This window comes from Schistocerca americana, chromosome 6, assembly GCF_021461395.2.
Source record: "Schistocerca americana isolate TAMUIC-IGC-003095 chromosome 6, iqSchAmer2.1, whole genome shotgun sequence".
In the NCBI taxonomy this organism is placed as follows: Eukaryota; Metazoa; Arthropoda; class Insecta; order Orthoptera; family Acrididae; genus Schistocerca; species Schistocerca americana.
Window position 1 is genome coordinate 439270962 of NC_060124.1, and position 17597 is coordinate 439288558.

At 39.4% G+C, this 17597-nt stretch overlaps 1 protein-coding gene across 1 annotated transcript in view; it reads right to left on the bottom strand.

The window, feature by feature from the left end:
* Positions 1-224: 224 nt before the first annotated feature.
* The window catches only part of LOC124620197 (nuclear pore glycoprotein p62-like), a 654879-nt gene continuing 637506 nt past the window's right edge, over positions 225-17597 (bottom strand). Inside the window, exon 4 of the mRNA XM_047146865.1 lies at positions 225-310. Within this exon, the coding sequence (XP_047002821.1) occupies positions 225-310 (86 nt within the window). The remainder of the gene's footprint in view (positions 311-17597) is intronic.

The following is a 17597-nucleotide window of genomic DNA, read 5'->3' on the forward strand; positions in this document are numbered from 1 at the left end:
TCAGTTTTTATTGTTACAAGACTGAAGTTAACTTCCCGAGTAATGGGACAGTTTGGAGTCTGTTTTGCATTTCTTTTTCAAATGAGAATCTGTCGTTAATTTAGCATTTACGGGATTTCAGAAGTAAAATCTTTTCAAAGTATCTTTGATTGTGGCCTAAGCCTGTAATCTAGTTGTATCATTTGTAGTATTGGAACATGCAGAAAGGAGCCTGTGGCTCATTACTACGGGATCGATGGTGCCTGACGCCTCTTCCCCAGCTGGTGGTCCCGCAGCCAAGACGGAATCTCCATTGCAGCCTCTGGCCTTACTGTCGCAAATTAAGTGTTCAATAATTGCTATTCAGTTAAGCCTCATCACTTGCTGAAATTCCAGCCCTCCACTTCTAAACACTAAAATCTCTGCTCATCCTCTGGTGCATATATCCAATACTTAAGACAACAGCCGTTAGAACGGAGACGTATTAAGTCCGGTGGCTTCCTTTGAGGTCCCTGTGGTGTTATCTTCTTATCTTTCTCTAACATAATGCAAGAAAGCATGTAACCCGTACTATCTTGACTTATGTCGATACGGAAGGTGTCCCCCTGTTACTCAGGCCACCAAGCTCTCCAAACTTCTCAGCCACTGACAACGTAGTGGATTGCCAGAAATTGGCCCACCAACAATAGGCAACCACAACAGATGCTGAGTTCGGGTTCAAGCTACATGGAATGTCGTACCTGTTTCTGTCATCAGTGGTCAGTTGGATCCGATGTTCACCTCCGTTAGAGCCATTTGGAAGCTGTGTTATTAAATTTCGCACTCAGTCTGTCTCCCAAATCACCAGCTCATTTACTCGTGTATTCTTTTTACAATGTACAGTCACATCAGGGTGACTACCTACCTAAACTCCGAAAAATCCACCATCTGCAGCGCTGAAGGCTGCAGGAAGAGAGTCAATGCGGTCGTTGAAGGTACCAGCAGGTACGTTGAGTTATGCCTATTCCAGTACCATGACCAGCAGCATTATGTTTCTCGCTTGATTGTTCATGGCGCGTACAGCTCGATCAGCTCTTGTCCCACAGATTCTCGATTGCTTTGAAATCCAGTGAGTATGGCGGCCAGGGGAGCATGCTGCTCTTCGAATGATGCTCGTACACCGATAACTGTTTCACATGTTGGATTGTCCTGCTGGTAGGCATCATCCTACTGAGGAAAAGTTTCATGTGATCGTAAACACAGAAAAAATGGAATGAGCGTATGGTATCGTTGGCAGGGGAAGGTCGACCGCAAAATGATAGTCGACACTACATTGGACGACTTGCGCGCCGGTGATGAGGATGAAATGATGATACGGACAATACAACACCCAGATCCCGAGCGGAGAAAGTCTCCAACGCGGCAGGGAATCGAACCTGGGCCCACTTGGATGGGAGGTGACCACGTTACCACCCAGCTAAGTAAGCGGATGGTGGTGAACATGATTACCAACGCATACTCCGGCGCTGATCCATTGTGCCATATAGACGCGGTCACCAAGGAAATGCCACGAAAATATTCCGCACGCCATAACGTATGCAGAGTGTTTGCTTTCAGACGTTTCACACCGTACAGGACAAAAGCCATGTGTTCGTTAAAGTATAAAGCGTAGTTCATCTCAAAAGGTCACCGGTCGCCACTCAATGGACATCTAGTAGCGCTACTAGCGTTCAAATTCCATCCTCCGTCGCCGAAGAACTGCAGTCAACAAGGATGCATGGTCCAGGAGCCTGCTGCGTAGCCCCAAATGCAGCAACGTTTGCTGAACAGTCATTGAGGAGACACTGTTGGTAGCCCCTTGCCTCCTCTGGGAGGTCACTTGTTGTACAGTTGTACGTCTATTGCTCCACATATATCTACGCAGCTATCTTTCACCCTGTCATATATTGCCCGTGGTGAACCACAGTAGCCTCAGCACTAGTTTACCATGCACGATACACTGTAACCACGGCGGCACAACAGTTCACAAACTTAGCCGTTCCGGAAATGCTTCCGCCACTGTCCCTAAAGCCAATTATTATGCCATTCTGAATGTCAGATAAATCACTCCGTTTCTGCATTAACACGACTGCACTGTTTTCCACATTCCCGTGACGTGTTTTAGATCCTGTCCAGCGCTTGTGCTGCCACGTGGCCTCTGTGACAGCTTATTCCACGTGAGGTGGAACATAGACTGTGGCCACATTAATGTGACTGTACGGTGCAGATTTGAAAATAAGAGAGAAAGTCAACTGCCTCGGACAGGTATATATTGATAAGAACCTTCACCTACTCGACAATTGACATCAAAATCGATGAAAAATAGTATCAAGCAGAAATACCTCCTTGCACTGGGTTACAGTCATAGCTAAACACCTAAAATGCTGTTCAGCTTATGTCGCGGGGAACAGAGATTAGTATAAGATCTGTAACATTGGATATTCGAATGAAAGATAGGTTTTAAGTGTATAAATTTAAGTATTTAAGTATATAAATTCATTAGCTATGGAGAACAATTTCTTTTTGATGAAGGATGGGACACGAAATTGGTAGTATCCTTTTAAAAGGATATGTACATTAAATCATTTACAGAAGCTAGGGAAAACCTAAACAAGCATCAGGACAAATCCATCACTGTTAAATGGATGAAACAAGTTGGGATAAGTGGGTAGCAAGATACGAATACAGAGAAAAGCAATTAAGGTGATGCATTTCTCTTGAGAACATGGTGCAAGAAGGGGATGGAGTTGTTCTGGTGTGGGCGTTGCTGACTGGATGAGGTGGATTCCTTGATAGATCTGTTGGAGTTTCTTACAGACCAAAGTCACTGGATCAGACAGTTTAAAAGTGAATATCCAATTTTTGATCTGCAGCCGCCATCGCTGTGTATATACTTTGGTAAGATCATCCACAGCTTGTATGTATCAGAGTGATTTGAGGAACTGCCCATGGGATGAGTATGTTCATAGCTATGGTTGACTAAACTTTGTATTTCTGAACTCTGGTTCTGATTTACTTTTGAAAATATCACGGAAAATGTGAAGGTAACCCGACATTCGGTCTTTGGACGATATATGCAGCAACCCTTGCGATAATAACAGATTGCACTGTGATGACCTTAGAGGTTGCATGGTGGAAGCCAAGACGTCCTAAAACGTTAAGTTGTTGAAACTGTCATTTCGAACCAACATTTTATAGCTCTCTCCTTTTTTTCTTTAGTAATTATGACTTCCCAGCAGTTGCCCTTGCTTTTTCTACAGTGTTTAAATCACGAAAAGGCGATTGATGTGTCTAACGAAGTGATGAGTATTAATGAACAGAAACACGATTTCACTTAAACAGCTTTGTCCTAGAATGATCAATGCTTTAAAAAGAGAAATGTCAGCCCTTTTTATAACAAAATACCTTCATAATTATTATCGCATGAAGTTTGATAGAAGTAGTAAGCTGTACACGGCGGATAACAAAAACACACCCAAAATTCATCTCAGTTTCCGTTTACACAAATTTTGTTTGAAATCTGTAATTATAATGCAGTAGGAGACGAATGAGGTATATAACCTGATTTCCACACATTACAGGAAAATGAAACATGTAAATATGTAAGAAATAAAATCAAATATTTCAGCTTAGAAAAATTAATCATTATTTCAAAAGGAAGCCGAGTCTGTTGAAACCATGGTAATACTTACAAAAAAGCTATATTTGGAGTGCATCTCCTTTACTTAGCAGGAAACTACAAGTTCAAAACAGGAATGACGTTTGGTGTACTGAAATTGGAAGAACATATGGATATTTTGCTACGTACATCTTGATCGAAAGACTTTGTGTAACATGTACCTAAACACAGGACACATGCTCATGACCTGTTTCCACTCCCGACAGAGCAAGAAAACATCTTGAACTAATAGAAATATTATTTATAACTCTCACAGAAACCATAATTAGTAGATTACGATATGTTCGTTAGCTTATGTTTGACAACTTTTATATTTAAGCGATGTAGGTACTTGAACTGAAAAAATAAAAAGGAAGAAAAGAGCCTCTTTGAGACTCGAACCAGGAACCCACGTAGCCCACCGTGAAAAATAGACTTAACTTCACTGATTCAGTGAAGTTCCTTTTAAATCAGGAACATCGATTTCCTGAAGAATTTGTCAGAGTTGAATTGAGCTGCTTTGTCTTCACGTAGTATAAGTACGAAACATTATATAAGTCCTATTGCCGTATGGTTTCCTTATTAGAGTAGCAAGTATACGTGACGTCGTCCGTCAGTTGTTCTATACATACCAAACTCTCTCTTTACTTACAACTTTTGCCCCCTATGTCTTTCTCTGGAATTATGGAAGTTATTTCACTGCGCCTTAATGCGTGAACTAACATCATACACTTCGTTCTAATTAGTGTCTTCCATACAACAATTTCTTAGTTGATTTTTTCGGATTACCTCCTCATTTCATACAGTATCAGTATACGTAATTCTAAGAATGTTCCTGTAAAACTGAGGGTGAAAAGGTTCGATTCATTTCCTCTTCTATTCTCTCATAGATCATAATTAACTTCATTACAATGCTGTGCTCTAGACAAAGATAGAATGGTAACGTTCTACCAATCGGAGAGTGGAATCTCAGCAGTTAAACGTTGTTGGGAAGCTAGAAAATCTGAAAAGAGAAATGCTAAGGTTCAGTTTGGAGATAATGGAGGTGACTGAACTGAAATTTAAAGAAGACAAGGATTCGTGGTCAGACGAGTGTAGATTAATATCAGCAGCAGAAAATGGTATTACGGCAGTAGGATTCGTTATGAACAGGAAGGTAAGGCACACAGTGAGTTAAGTGAGTTGCTGTCAGCTGTTCAGTGACAGAGTTGTTCTCATCAGAATCGACACACAAACCAACGTCAACAACAATAGTTCAGGTATACATGCCGACGTCGCAAGCAGAATGTTAAAAAGTAGGGATTTTACAAGAGGATATTGAAAGGGTAATTCAGTACGTATTTAAGGCAGATGAAAATCTAATAGACGTTGATGCCTCGTAGGGTGCTGTAGGGGAAGGAGAAGAAAGAAGTGTTACGGGAGAATATGAGCTTAGTAGAATGAATGAGAGAGGAGGAAGAGTCATTCAGCTCCGCAAGAAATTTCAGGTAGTAATAGCGAATACTTTGTCCAAGAACGGCAAGAGGAGGAAGTTTACTTCTAAAAGGGTAGGAGATACGAAAGGATCCCGTTAGATTGCATCACGGTCAGGCAGAGATTCCGTGATCAGATATTGAATTGTATTCCGTTCACAGGAGCAGCTACTGACTTAGATCACAACTGAGTAGTGATCAAGAACAGTATGAAGTTTAAGAGACCAGTCAGGAAGAATTATATGCAGAGAAGTGAGATACGAAAACACCAAGGGGTGAAAAAATAAGCTTGTGGTTCTCTGAGGCTATAAGTGCGGGGATAATGCATAGCTCAGGAGGTTGTTCAGTTGAAGAGAGATGTATATCCCTAAAACATCAGTCACAAAGTTTGGAAAGAAAAAACTTAAGTACAAGGAATATAACTACGAAGAAGCCAACGGTAACAGAAGGAATATCTCAGTTGATTGATGAAAGAAGGAACTACAATAATACTAGGGAAAAATCAGGAACAGAGAAGTGCAAGTCTCTTAGGAATGAAATATATGGGAAGTTCAGGGCAGCAAAGGCGAAATGACTACAAGAAAAATATGAAGAAATCAAAAAAGGATTGATTGACGGAAGGACTGACTCAGCCTGTGAGAAAGTCAAAACAACCTTTGGTGAAATAAAAGCGAAAGCGGTAACATTAAGAATACTATGGGATGTCCACTGTTAAGTTCAGAGGGGAGAGCGAAAAGGTAGGAAAAGTACTTTGAAGACATGTCTGAGGGGGAGAAGTTTTCTGCTGACATGACAGAAGAAGACACAAGAGTCGACAGGGAAGATATAGGAGCTCTAGTATACTAATCAAAATTTATAAGCGCTTTGAGTGACTTAAGATAGAATTACAGCAGAATGGGCAGGTAAGATTCCAACAAAATTTCTAAAATCATAGTTAAAAGCGTCAACAATACGACTATTCACTGTACTGAATGTATCAGTATGAGTATACCATATGGCTTAGAAAAAAAACATCATCCACACAATTCCGAAAATAGCATGAGCCGCCAAGTGCAAGAATAATCGCACAGTCAGCTTAACAGCTCATGCATCCAAGTTGCTGAAAAGGATAATGTACAGAAGAATGGAAAACAAAACTGAGGATATCTTAGTAGACGATCAGTTTGGATTTGGGAAAGGTACAAGCATCAGAAAGTCAGTTCTGATGTTGTGGTTGACAATGAAAGCAAGACTGCAGAAAAGTTGAGACAAATTCATAGAATGTCTGAAAATGGTATAAGATGTTCGAAATACTGAGAAAAACAGAGGGAAGTATTAGGGAAGGGCGGGTAATATACAATATGTACAAGAATCAAAACTGAACAATAGAACCGGAACATCAAAAACCAAGTGCTCTAATTAAAAACGGTGTAAGACAGGAATTCAGTATTTCAGTACTACTGTTCTATCTACGTACCGAAGAAGTTATGACGGAAGTGAATGAAAGGTTCAATTGTAAGATTAAAATTAGGGTGAAAGGTTAACAATGATCAGATTTTCTGATGACTTCAGTATACTCAGCACAAATGGAGAAGAATTACAGGATCTGTTGAACAGAATGAGCAGTCTAATGAGTACAGAACATGGATTGAGAATAAACCAAAGAAAGACAAAATTAATTAGAAGTTGCAGAAATGAGTAAAGTGAGATACTTAACATTAGGTTCAGTAATCACAAAGCAGATGAAGCTCAGGAAATCTGCTAGCTATGCAGTAAAATAATCCATCACGGATGGAGCAAGGAAGACATAAAAAGCAGCATACTGCTGGAAAAGATGGCATTCCTGGCCAAATGTGTTTATTAGTATCAAACATATGTCTTAATTTGAAGAATAAATTTCTGACAACGAACCTTTGGAACACAGAATTGTTTGATAATGAAACGTGGGTTTTGGAAAAACCTGAACAGTAGACAGTCCGAACATGTATTGAGATATATTGCTGCAGGAGAATGTTGAAAATTAGGTTGACTAAGAAGGTAAGAAATGAGGAGGTTCTTCGCAGAATTGGCGAGTAAACGAATATATGGAAAACGTTGCCAAGAAGAAGGGACAGGATAATAGGACAACTGTTAGGATGTCAAGGAATAACCTATATGGTGCTACAAGGAGGCAAGGATGGTAAGATCTGTAGGGGAAGATAGAGACTGGAATACGTGCTGCAGATATTTGAGGTGATAGGTTGCAATTGCTACTTTGAGATTTAAAGTTTGACGCAGGGGAGGACTTCGTAACGGGCAGCATCAAACCAATAACAAGACTGATGACTCAAATAAATTTGAGAGAAGCAGATTAATTTTAGCGAGGAATGCCCTCTTCTCTTCATCTTCTACTCTATATCTTCATATGTCATATTTTATTATTACTTTCATGGATCAGAATTATCCCGTCAATCAACTTCATCGTCTCCAGTTTTTGGCTAATCTCATTTCTACTGCTCATCACTACTTTCGTATTTCTTTGGTTTACTTATATTAGCAAAGAATTTCCAGCACCTGTTCTGTAGTTCGTCCTATTCAACTTCTCGTATAATACTTTCCCTCTGTCACGAAAGACGGCAGTGTTCTCAGAAAATCTTATCATTGACAGTTTTCCACCTGGAATTTTGATTGCACCTCCGAAATTGTAATTTATTTTATTTTGGCCAACGGAGTGATAGAAGCTGGTGACTGCATCCTTGTCTTACGCCATACTTAATTCATGATCCCTCTTTCATTATTATTAAATTTTTTTTGGTTCTTACATGTACTGTAATACACATCTCTTTCACTATAACTTATAGTTTTTGTTTGAGAGTTTCCAGCTCTTCCTTCCATTTATCTTTCTGTAGGTTGATAAATCTTTCCCTTCCCGAAGGTTTTCATGTTTCGTTGTTTCATCGATCAGTCGATTTGTTTCCTTTTCCGTCCAGTATCTTTGTAGTTACTCTCATGGTACCTCTTTTATACGCGCCCTGCGTCTAGGTTTACTTTATCATTCACAAAATAAATAAAATACATTCAAGTATGTGGCTGTTTGGTTATGAAACACTGAAAATTATAAAATCGATTTTACGACCTCTTTCACACGTACATAACCGCTTCAGAGAAAACAAAATGCTCTTGTATTCACAGAACAATTTAGTGTATAACCTTAGAAATAATTGTTTTAATACAACGATTTATAACCTACGTAAGTTTGGATATCACCACCAACGTAACATCATCGCCAAGTATTTTACACTTCCTTTTATGTTTTGTATATAGTCACATAACATGAAACACGACTGGTCTTCTGAGTTATACTGGACGTCCTATGTATCCACATCCAATCCACATTCCACCTATCAGACAGGGATCCTGAAGATATGCGTGGTAGGTCGAAACGTACCACGACACAAAATACTTTCTCTTACGTGTGAAAAACTGTTAAAAAGTAAGAGTAATCAATGCCACTGTTCGACGCAGGGAGTTGAGAACTAGCACTATACTTTGATTTCTGCTTTATTTGTGGAAACCAATGTTTCTTCTACTCCTATTATGATGCATCTCTTTCATAATTCGAGCAGATAGATGAGGTACTTAGTTAACTTCAAGTTCTTCAAAAAAAATATCAAGGCATTCCTTACCTTGCTCTCAATATATCGGTTAAAATTTGTATCAGAAATTGCTGCACCTGAATAAATGAAGTTTTCTCTTTTAGATACTTGTATCTATAGAGTGATGTTCCTGATTTTTTTCCCCGTGTGGTATCAGAGCGCCATATCTGCCATTTTCTTACGAACAATGGCCACAAAAAAATGAAGTACGCGAAAACTGTCCAAAGTAATGTAATCCTGGGAAAAATTTAAGCAGTCAGGAAAAGAATTCCCCGGCACCATAATTGCACATTTTCCTTTGCAGCACGCAGTAACATAGCGAATCTGGTAGCAAAAATATTAGCCTTAACCAGAATTAAGGTTAATTTGAAACACATAACGTGATATATTTTGTCTCGTCACTTTCCCCTCCTTTCTGCTTATAGTTCCGCACGAACAGAATGTGATGAGCCTGATGTACAGCCAAGGCAACTTCAGCACGGAGACAGACGCCTTACGCAGGAAAGCACTTGGTACTCACAGGCACGTTCGCCGAAATGCAGTGCCCCGCCAGGCTGGAACTGACGTTTGAATGGCAGAGAATATTAGAGGCGAATCTCATCCTTTGCATTCCGAATAAGTGTAGCGGTACGGTGTTGACAGCGAAATAACACTGTGGAGGCAGAAAATAAATGTTGCCTGCATAGCGAAAACACAACATGGTGGAGTCTTGTACGTGTACTTCGGAATGACAGCAGGCATTCGGTTTGATGACGTACTTCCTTTCCGAGTTCACAGATTAACAATTAACGGACGTGGGAAGTTAGTTTTTCAATTAAAAAAGATAGTTAAAGGTAAAAAGGACAAAGGAAACGAAAGTAATTTCATGATTTTCCGGTCTTCAAGTGACGTCATACTTTCGTTTTTCAATATTTTATTAAGTTCACTTTACACCGAGGCACTAGGCGGACGCTACTAAAAAATTCACATTTCGTGGAAGCGTTTATGTGACATATAACCGTAGGAACATTAGCGCCATTGACATATGAAATATGTCGGAGATAATTGTTGTTAGTGAAGTGTATAAAAAAGGCAAAGCGCAGAATAATATGGCAAGAGAAGTAATAGTGTCTCAGACCAGATCTGAGAATGAAGCAGTTATTTTCCTAACCGATAAATCATCAAGAATTATAAAGAAAACAAAAGCACAAACTTACAGAATACATAGGAATTGTTCTGTGTTCTCTAACTGTGATATCTTAAGTGTGTCAGAGTTAGTTAAAGCTTCTACTCTGGACACTGTAAAAATTGTGCTTTTGCTTACAATTCGGTTTAAATTGATCATAAACAGTTCTTATTTACGAAATTACTTTATTATGCACGTTTGCAGCCTCCTATAGATTTTCCATACGTTCATCTACACACCGGGATTTATATTACCCTCTGCTACAATGACACACAATACTTTATTTCGTGTTCATATTTTTATGTATCCACATTCACATTACATACTTTGTTTCGATCCAATGTAAAATGATCATCTTTTGTTTTGTCTTCGTGGCCATGGAAAGATCTTCTGTTTTCTGCGCGTGCATATGACTGTGTCATTCTACGTATCCAGCTCTGTTTATCTTTATGTAACTGTGTGTGAATCTCCCTCTCTCTCCCCTGTCTCTCTCTCTCCCTGTGTGTATGGGGGGGGGAGGAGGGAGTGGTGTAAGCTTATTATTACTTCTTTAATGTTCATTATGAGTGCGTCAGTGGACATATTCCTTACTTTATAATATTGTTGTAGTGGGTGGAGAGGGGCTTATAATTTTCCCACTGAATGTATTAGTAATTTAAATTGTTTGATTGTCAGGAAACAACGGACTGTTGCATTTTTTCACAAATTATTTTGTTTGGAGTCATAGGTTTCTCCATTTCCAGCGAGGAGAAAGAGATGCTTGTCACGAAAAGTTAGAACCATATCAAATATGAACGAGGACAGTAATCAGCTACTGTTGGAAGTTGCCAGTGGCTATATTAAGAACGTTTCTCTGTTAGTTGCAGGTTGTTTGGACATTTAACATCGATGTGCGATTATATATATAGCAATGATGTTTTTTCATGAATTTAGTGTCTTGGTTATAGTTGTATAATAAATCGTACGAAAGATGTGTTGAATAATTCCTTGAAATGTGTAAATAAATTATTTAAACCATTTGATAACATTTCTTATGTGTCTAACGTACAGAATTTCAATTGAACTGTTAGCATGATGTAGTTATTAAGTTTTAGTAGAAGTTAAATAAAATTAGAAGGCAAACCACAAGGACACTGCGAAAATAAAAACGACAGTTACTGTTAACATCAGCGCATAGGTTTCACTACAGGATAAGTTTCGCCAGAGGGCAAAAGAGTGGGAAAATTTTTTTTGTCTAGGCCCGACTGCAAACAAGAAAATTGCAAATCTGAATTATTGAAAGAATCTAATAATTTATGTTAAGAAGGGACTGCAAAATAACAATCAGAAATTCGGGGAAACAGCTAAAGTCTGGTTGCATCGACAAGTTAATAATTTATTGAGGAAATAATACCCGTCTACGAATACCTACAAAAACTGATAATTGACAGGACGATGCTGATTAGAGGTTTTAATACTAATGTGTAACAAAAATCGAAAGAATGTTTCTTCGGTAGATAGAACAACGTGTACATTCTTTACACTTTCCATTGGAAAGAAGGGCAAGTAGAAAATGGTCTTCATATAAACCAAATGGCACTAAAGGCGAAACCATACATCATAGAAACAACATACAGATTTATTACCCAGGATGTTACGCTCCCGAATTGCATACGTATTTCAACTGTATAGAGTCTTGACGTGCAGATTACAGATGTACGCAAACATAGAAACAAACTAAAGTATCAGGCTTTAGATCATTAATGCACATTTTTAAACTATATAAGAATGACGAACTTTTCCACATTAAAGCAAACCACAGGTTCAAGGGCGCCCATTCCAAGTGGGAAGGCAGGGTCTGCACTCTCTCCCAACCCCCGTCTCAGGGAAAGGAAAAAATATAGCGTAGACAGGTGCTTTTTTTCCAAAAAAGTTATGCGAAAGTGGCTTTCACGCAGGTTTCTAACAGGGGCGGAACTGGAACTTAGAAGCATCCATTCATCTTCCAAAACTCCGAATATATTCCATACCCCCAGGTCTAGGCTACCCCTACCTCTATCCTCTGAAAACCATCGCACGTGTGCCCTTGAGAGGTTCACAATTTTGGAAGAAACTGTTGTAGGCGAAAGGAGCAATTATACTCCATAAACATATGCAAACAGCTAAAGAAGTTGAGTACTAAGAAATTAACAAAACAGAAAATCTCAAATACTGTGAGCCAACTTGAAAAGAATGCCAGAATTTTAATCTCAAATTAATATGGTACAATAATAAGAAATGGATCGAAATATTGAGAAATATCTTCGAGAGAATGCTAGAAAATAAAATAAATTTTAAAACGATAAACTGTAAATCAAAATAGCATGAAAAGGCAAACCAAAAGTTTATTTTTGTGTGCATCATATTTCACCTGTTACATTGGTAAGATGTAAGAGGACATAGTAGTTGTCAATAGGGGGAAATTGTTAAACTAATGGTACTCGTACTTCTGGAACGTTTGATTGTAATACAGATGCAATCAACAGCTGCCGAAGACCAATGACACATCAACAAATGGTAGCTCATACAGTCGCTCATGAGCAACACAACATCACACTTCAGTGTTCTCCGGTTACATGATAGCTGTAACTTTAGATGACTGCGTGGCGAAGACGTTTACGTATCTGTTTTAGGACATGAAGTTAGTCAACAATGCTTTGGTTAACTCGGAAAGTTCGCGTCGGAAAGTTCTCAGGGAAGGTTCAGCGGCAAGGTAGTGTTAATATGTGGAAATGCACGTCACAATCAAAATTAACAAGTCACAACTTGGTCGGAACAATATTTTGCTCAAAATCGGCATTTCCACTAAAAATTTAAGGCGCTAAATATTACAATCAGTAAGAGGAAAATTAGACTCAGTTTAATATACGAACAATACCTGTGTGACTTTATTAACCTACCGCTATTAACTCTCAAGTTACTTACTAAAAACTAAATTTGGAGTGAAATAGTAGATTAAGTATGATCTGCACTTGTTATAGAAAGTTCGAATTACAGCACTCGATTACTTTGATGGAATAATATAAATGTACCAAATTTTTGGACTTAATTGTAGATAACAATCATTCACAAGGAATCTTAAACAGGCAGAACTAAAAATTCTAACCGGCCAAGTTAAGGCGCAGTCGAGATAAAACATTTTTTAATAACTAAAGCCAACCTAGCTTCATTCATATAAAAATTAATAAGATTGTAAATTGCTACACGACACAATAATTAATTAATATGTGTCCCAGAAAGGCGTAATTCAGATGCTGATACCTGCGTTTAGGGCGGTAGATAACAGATGTTCAGTTCGGAGATCAGCTGCGCTCATGTACAAACACAGCCAGAGGCAGTGGAGAGAGACAATTCATACTGAGATATCAGTCTGTCAGTGTCGGCCAAACGCCAACGACTGCTGTGACTCTGATGACGTCACATCCAGGCAGCCACCAAAACTGTATTGGTAAGAGTAAGAAGTGAAATCGCGTGGACTGAACACCGTCCTAAATCGCTTAATTTTCACAAAAGTACCTGTTTATGAGTCCTAATGTTGAAAAAACCGTGAGGCATGTGGTATGATTACTTTCCACTTTTCAGGCGAGCTGTTAACATTGGTGATTAGAAAACAGGCGATAGGCCATTTTACTTGCAACTTCCCATAGAGGTAGCCTGTGAACTGCTAATAGTGATTTTTCCGATAGGAATATTATTATCTTAGTGTGTGAACTTTCAATGTGTATTTCAATTAGTTAAAACTCTATACTTTTGTTTATATTTATACTTTTCTGATCGTACTGAGTAAATAGCAACAAGAAACACTTTCATTCAGTGATCACAAGAATAATGTGGACTTGAAGACTGGAAAGTATGGTTAGTATGTTCTCCATCGCTTTCTGGCTGACAGCAAACATAGTTTTCAGGTTGTTGCAAACGGCGACGTTAATTTACCTCCCGGCCAACAACATGTAACTTCTAGATAATTATTCCCTTCTCAGATAGCGCTAAAACCTTTATTCCGCTTAAACTTTGCCCCTCAAAGCAATTGTAGTTTTCGTTTTATTCCTTTAATTTTAGCAGCCAACTGGCCTATTTGTGCTTGTTGATACTCAATTGTTGCTAGTGTATTCTTATTCATCTTGTCAGTGTTAGCTCGTTTGTATGTCTTTTAAATTTAAATTTCAGCTTTATATTGTTTTTAAACTTTCACTATATACGCCCAGCTACGTAATCTTTATAAACTTTTTTATTCAGTTTTATATTATCAATCCGCCAAATGTTAGGTACTGGATTAGTCAACTTCGACGCTGTTCGCTGCTAAATTGTTTTACATTCCCTTCCAATATGAAAGTCGCTAGTTTTTGTGCACGGCTGCCTTCTATCACCGTGTCACACCGTATCTCGACTACACGTGCGGCTGTCACCTGCCCGCAACCTTGTGTTCAGTGTACGGCAGCCACCCCCCTCATAGTGTAAGTTCTCTTACGTTGTAAGTTGATATTCTTGGTTTCTCCTCCTGTTTTCTTTCTTTGATTGCTCATTTCTTTGGCTAATTTTTTCATTGTATGGTATGACACCCGTGTTTCTGACTATCCCGAACGTATCAACTTCGTATATCCAGTTGGACAGTGAATTCCCGTTATGACTATAATAACTAATTGTTATGTTTTATGCAGTCTCTTATTACTGTATATTTTATCCATTTTCCTATAGCAGAAGATAGGCTTATAATGGACCGAAACCAGTCGTAATTGAACCAATAAAACAATTTACAACTCAAGCGGTTTAGTACCTGATCCCAGGACGCTCATTTGCGGATGTTGCGGATGTCAATTTTGCTACAAAGTACTTACAGAGCTGTAGAGGCAGATTTAAAGGGAAACTTGCTGGTCATTTTAACGAAACCGGAAGAAACGGCAGAGAGTAGAAGACAATGAAGAAATGGTTAGTTGTTGGTTGTTTGAATAATGGATGTTAATGTCGTGTGGCTAGGGCCTCTTGTCGGGTCGACTGTTCGCCGGGGGCGGGGCAAGTCTTTCGACTTGACGACATTTCGGCGAATTGCTGTCGATGGGGATGAAATGATGATGATAAGGACAACACAACACCCAGTCCCTGAGCGGAGAAAATTTCCGACCCAGCCAGGAATCGAACCCGGGCTCTTAGGATTGACATACTGTCGCCCTGACCACTCAGCTACCGATGGGGGACGGTTGGTTGATTTGGGGAAGGGACCAAACAGTGAGGTCATCAGTCTCATCAGATTAGGAAAGATTGGGGAAGTAAGTCGACTGTGCCCTTTCAGAGGAACAATACCGGTGGCATTTGCCTGAAGCGGTGTAGGGAAATCATTGAAAACATGAATCAGGATGGCGTCCTCCCAAATGCGAGACTAGTGTGCTAACCACTATTCTTCTCGCTCGGAGCAAGTAAAGAAATATTACAGCTTGTAGTCTGCAGGCGTTGGAATCCTTTGGGTGCAAAGACGTGAGAACCGCCTGTAGGGTAAACGGCAGTAGCTTACAACACGTCTCTCTGGAGGACAGAGATGCCCAGGGGACGCCAGAAAGTGCAGAGGCGGTGAGAAAGCGCAACGCTGAGTTGCGCTGCGCATTTTAATGGCTGCTTTTCCCCTGACGCGGCGGTTTGCCTCTAACTGCAACCACCAAGCGAGAGCGCACACGGCGCAACAGGAGATACGGTGAGCCTTGTAGTGGGAGAAGGGAAGATGGAGTAGGGCTAGAATTGCAAGGGTTCGCCGCTTTCCCTTTTGCGCTCTGATAACCAAAGTCAACAAAGAGAAAGCAATAGCTGCACCTCAAGAGCTATGCCCACTAGCCTTTCCTACAAGCTCATGGTCTCGATTACCTAACTTAATTATGATTTTATACTGTTTTCTCAAATTTTTCATTTATTAGTTCCGTCTAGCCCGTCACATTTGCAGTTGTGTGTGTATATATATATATAACATAACAACATAAAACTATATATATATATATATATATATATATATATATATATATATATATTGTTTTATGTTGTTTTTGTATACTGTATGTTGAACTAAGTTCTGTATTCTTACTTTCTTCTTTTAACATAGATTTCCTTCTATCATTCTGGATATGTGAACGCTTCCTACGCATTACACGACATGCACATTTCCCCCGGAATTTTTTCCACTCTCAGTCCGGAGTTGCTGACCTGTCACAGAAAAACACACAGACGTTATCCTCATTTTATACCGACATTCGACAGTTACAGTTACACCTACACACATGCAACTTAATTCCACGATCATTGTATACTAGAATTTATATTTTGCCTGGCAAAATGACGGCAGTGTCCCAGAAGACAGTGAAAATGTTTACAATATCCTGGTTCCGACCAAGGTTTTCTGGATCTTTTCCTTTGTTACGCCGAAACTGGTAATTCCCTCCTATTTAATCACAACTGGGAACCCCCCACTACCAGCACATATGATAATCAGCTAAAGAGAACAACAATTCTGTAATGGGAGTGATTTAAAACAGCCAGCTGTGCTCTGTGAAATGAAGAATTAATAGTGTGAAACCATGAAAAATTCATTATTTTAATCTGTTTTAACGAAATTTATTATCATCCATGTTACCCACTGATGTTACTGCTATTACAGACACTATGCTTACAGATGGGTACAGTACAGCAACCATATTAGTGGGCCCTATTTTGCTTTTACTACACAAACTGCAACTTAATTTTATGTTGGTACTACTGCTTCTTTTCCTAGTGCTCTTTTCTGCGTCCGCACATGATCTTCATGATTATTAACAGAATTGGTTTGGCTTGTATAAGGAGTGGCCTGATGGCGTTCCAGTAGCCACCAGGTTATTCCTCGGGACGCAATATGTGTACCCCCACAGTCACCGTGTACAGTTACTCAAATGAAAGTAACCGAAGTTGTCGAAATGTTTCCGAATCGTGTAACTGAGGTGGTAGTTACGTATCGCGTATTAGCGGGATGCGGGAAACAGCCTATAAACATTATTTGCGCTGGGCCGCACACCGACCCCTGCCGTTACTCCATCGGGGGGATACGATCCGTAGTTAATTTACAGCATTGTCCCTGAAGCGACACCTTAACACGCAAGGCCATCATGACACGCATGTTGCACCTGCTAATACTAGTACTACGACTATGTTTGGTTATATTAAGGTCGCTTATCCTCATGTAAAAGTTAACTTGAGCTTTGTCTTATATCATTAAGAACATTTTCTCTTCACTAAGGGTTGAGCAATACATAACACGTTACTAATATTTCGTTATACAGCTTGTCTGATCTCTCTGTTCGTTGTATACCTGATTAGTGAGGCAATATTTTGCTCTCTCCACATCACTGTACGTCGGGTCAGAGAGAACCACTTATCGTTCAGTGAGAACAACTGATTGTTCTTCTCACGTGTTCCTATGCCCACCCCCCTCAACTGTTACATTTCTGGACCAAATTTTCTTAAGGGTATGGGGCTTTGTTTCCGTTCGTATGCTCGTCTGCTCACCCATCTCGTCTATTTTGTGATGACTGATGAGTATAGTTACGCCTTGCTTTTTCCGAGATAGCATCAGATGGAAGATATACATTTTGACGCTGTTTTAAACTTTCAGGAATGATGAACAAGGGTAAAGGTATCAACTTGAGTTAAGGGACCCTGATCCG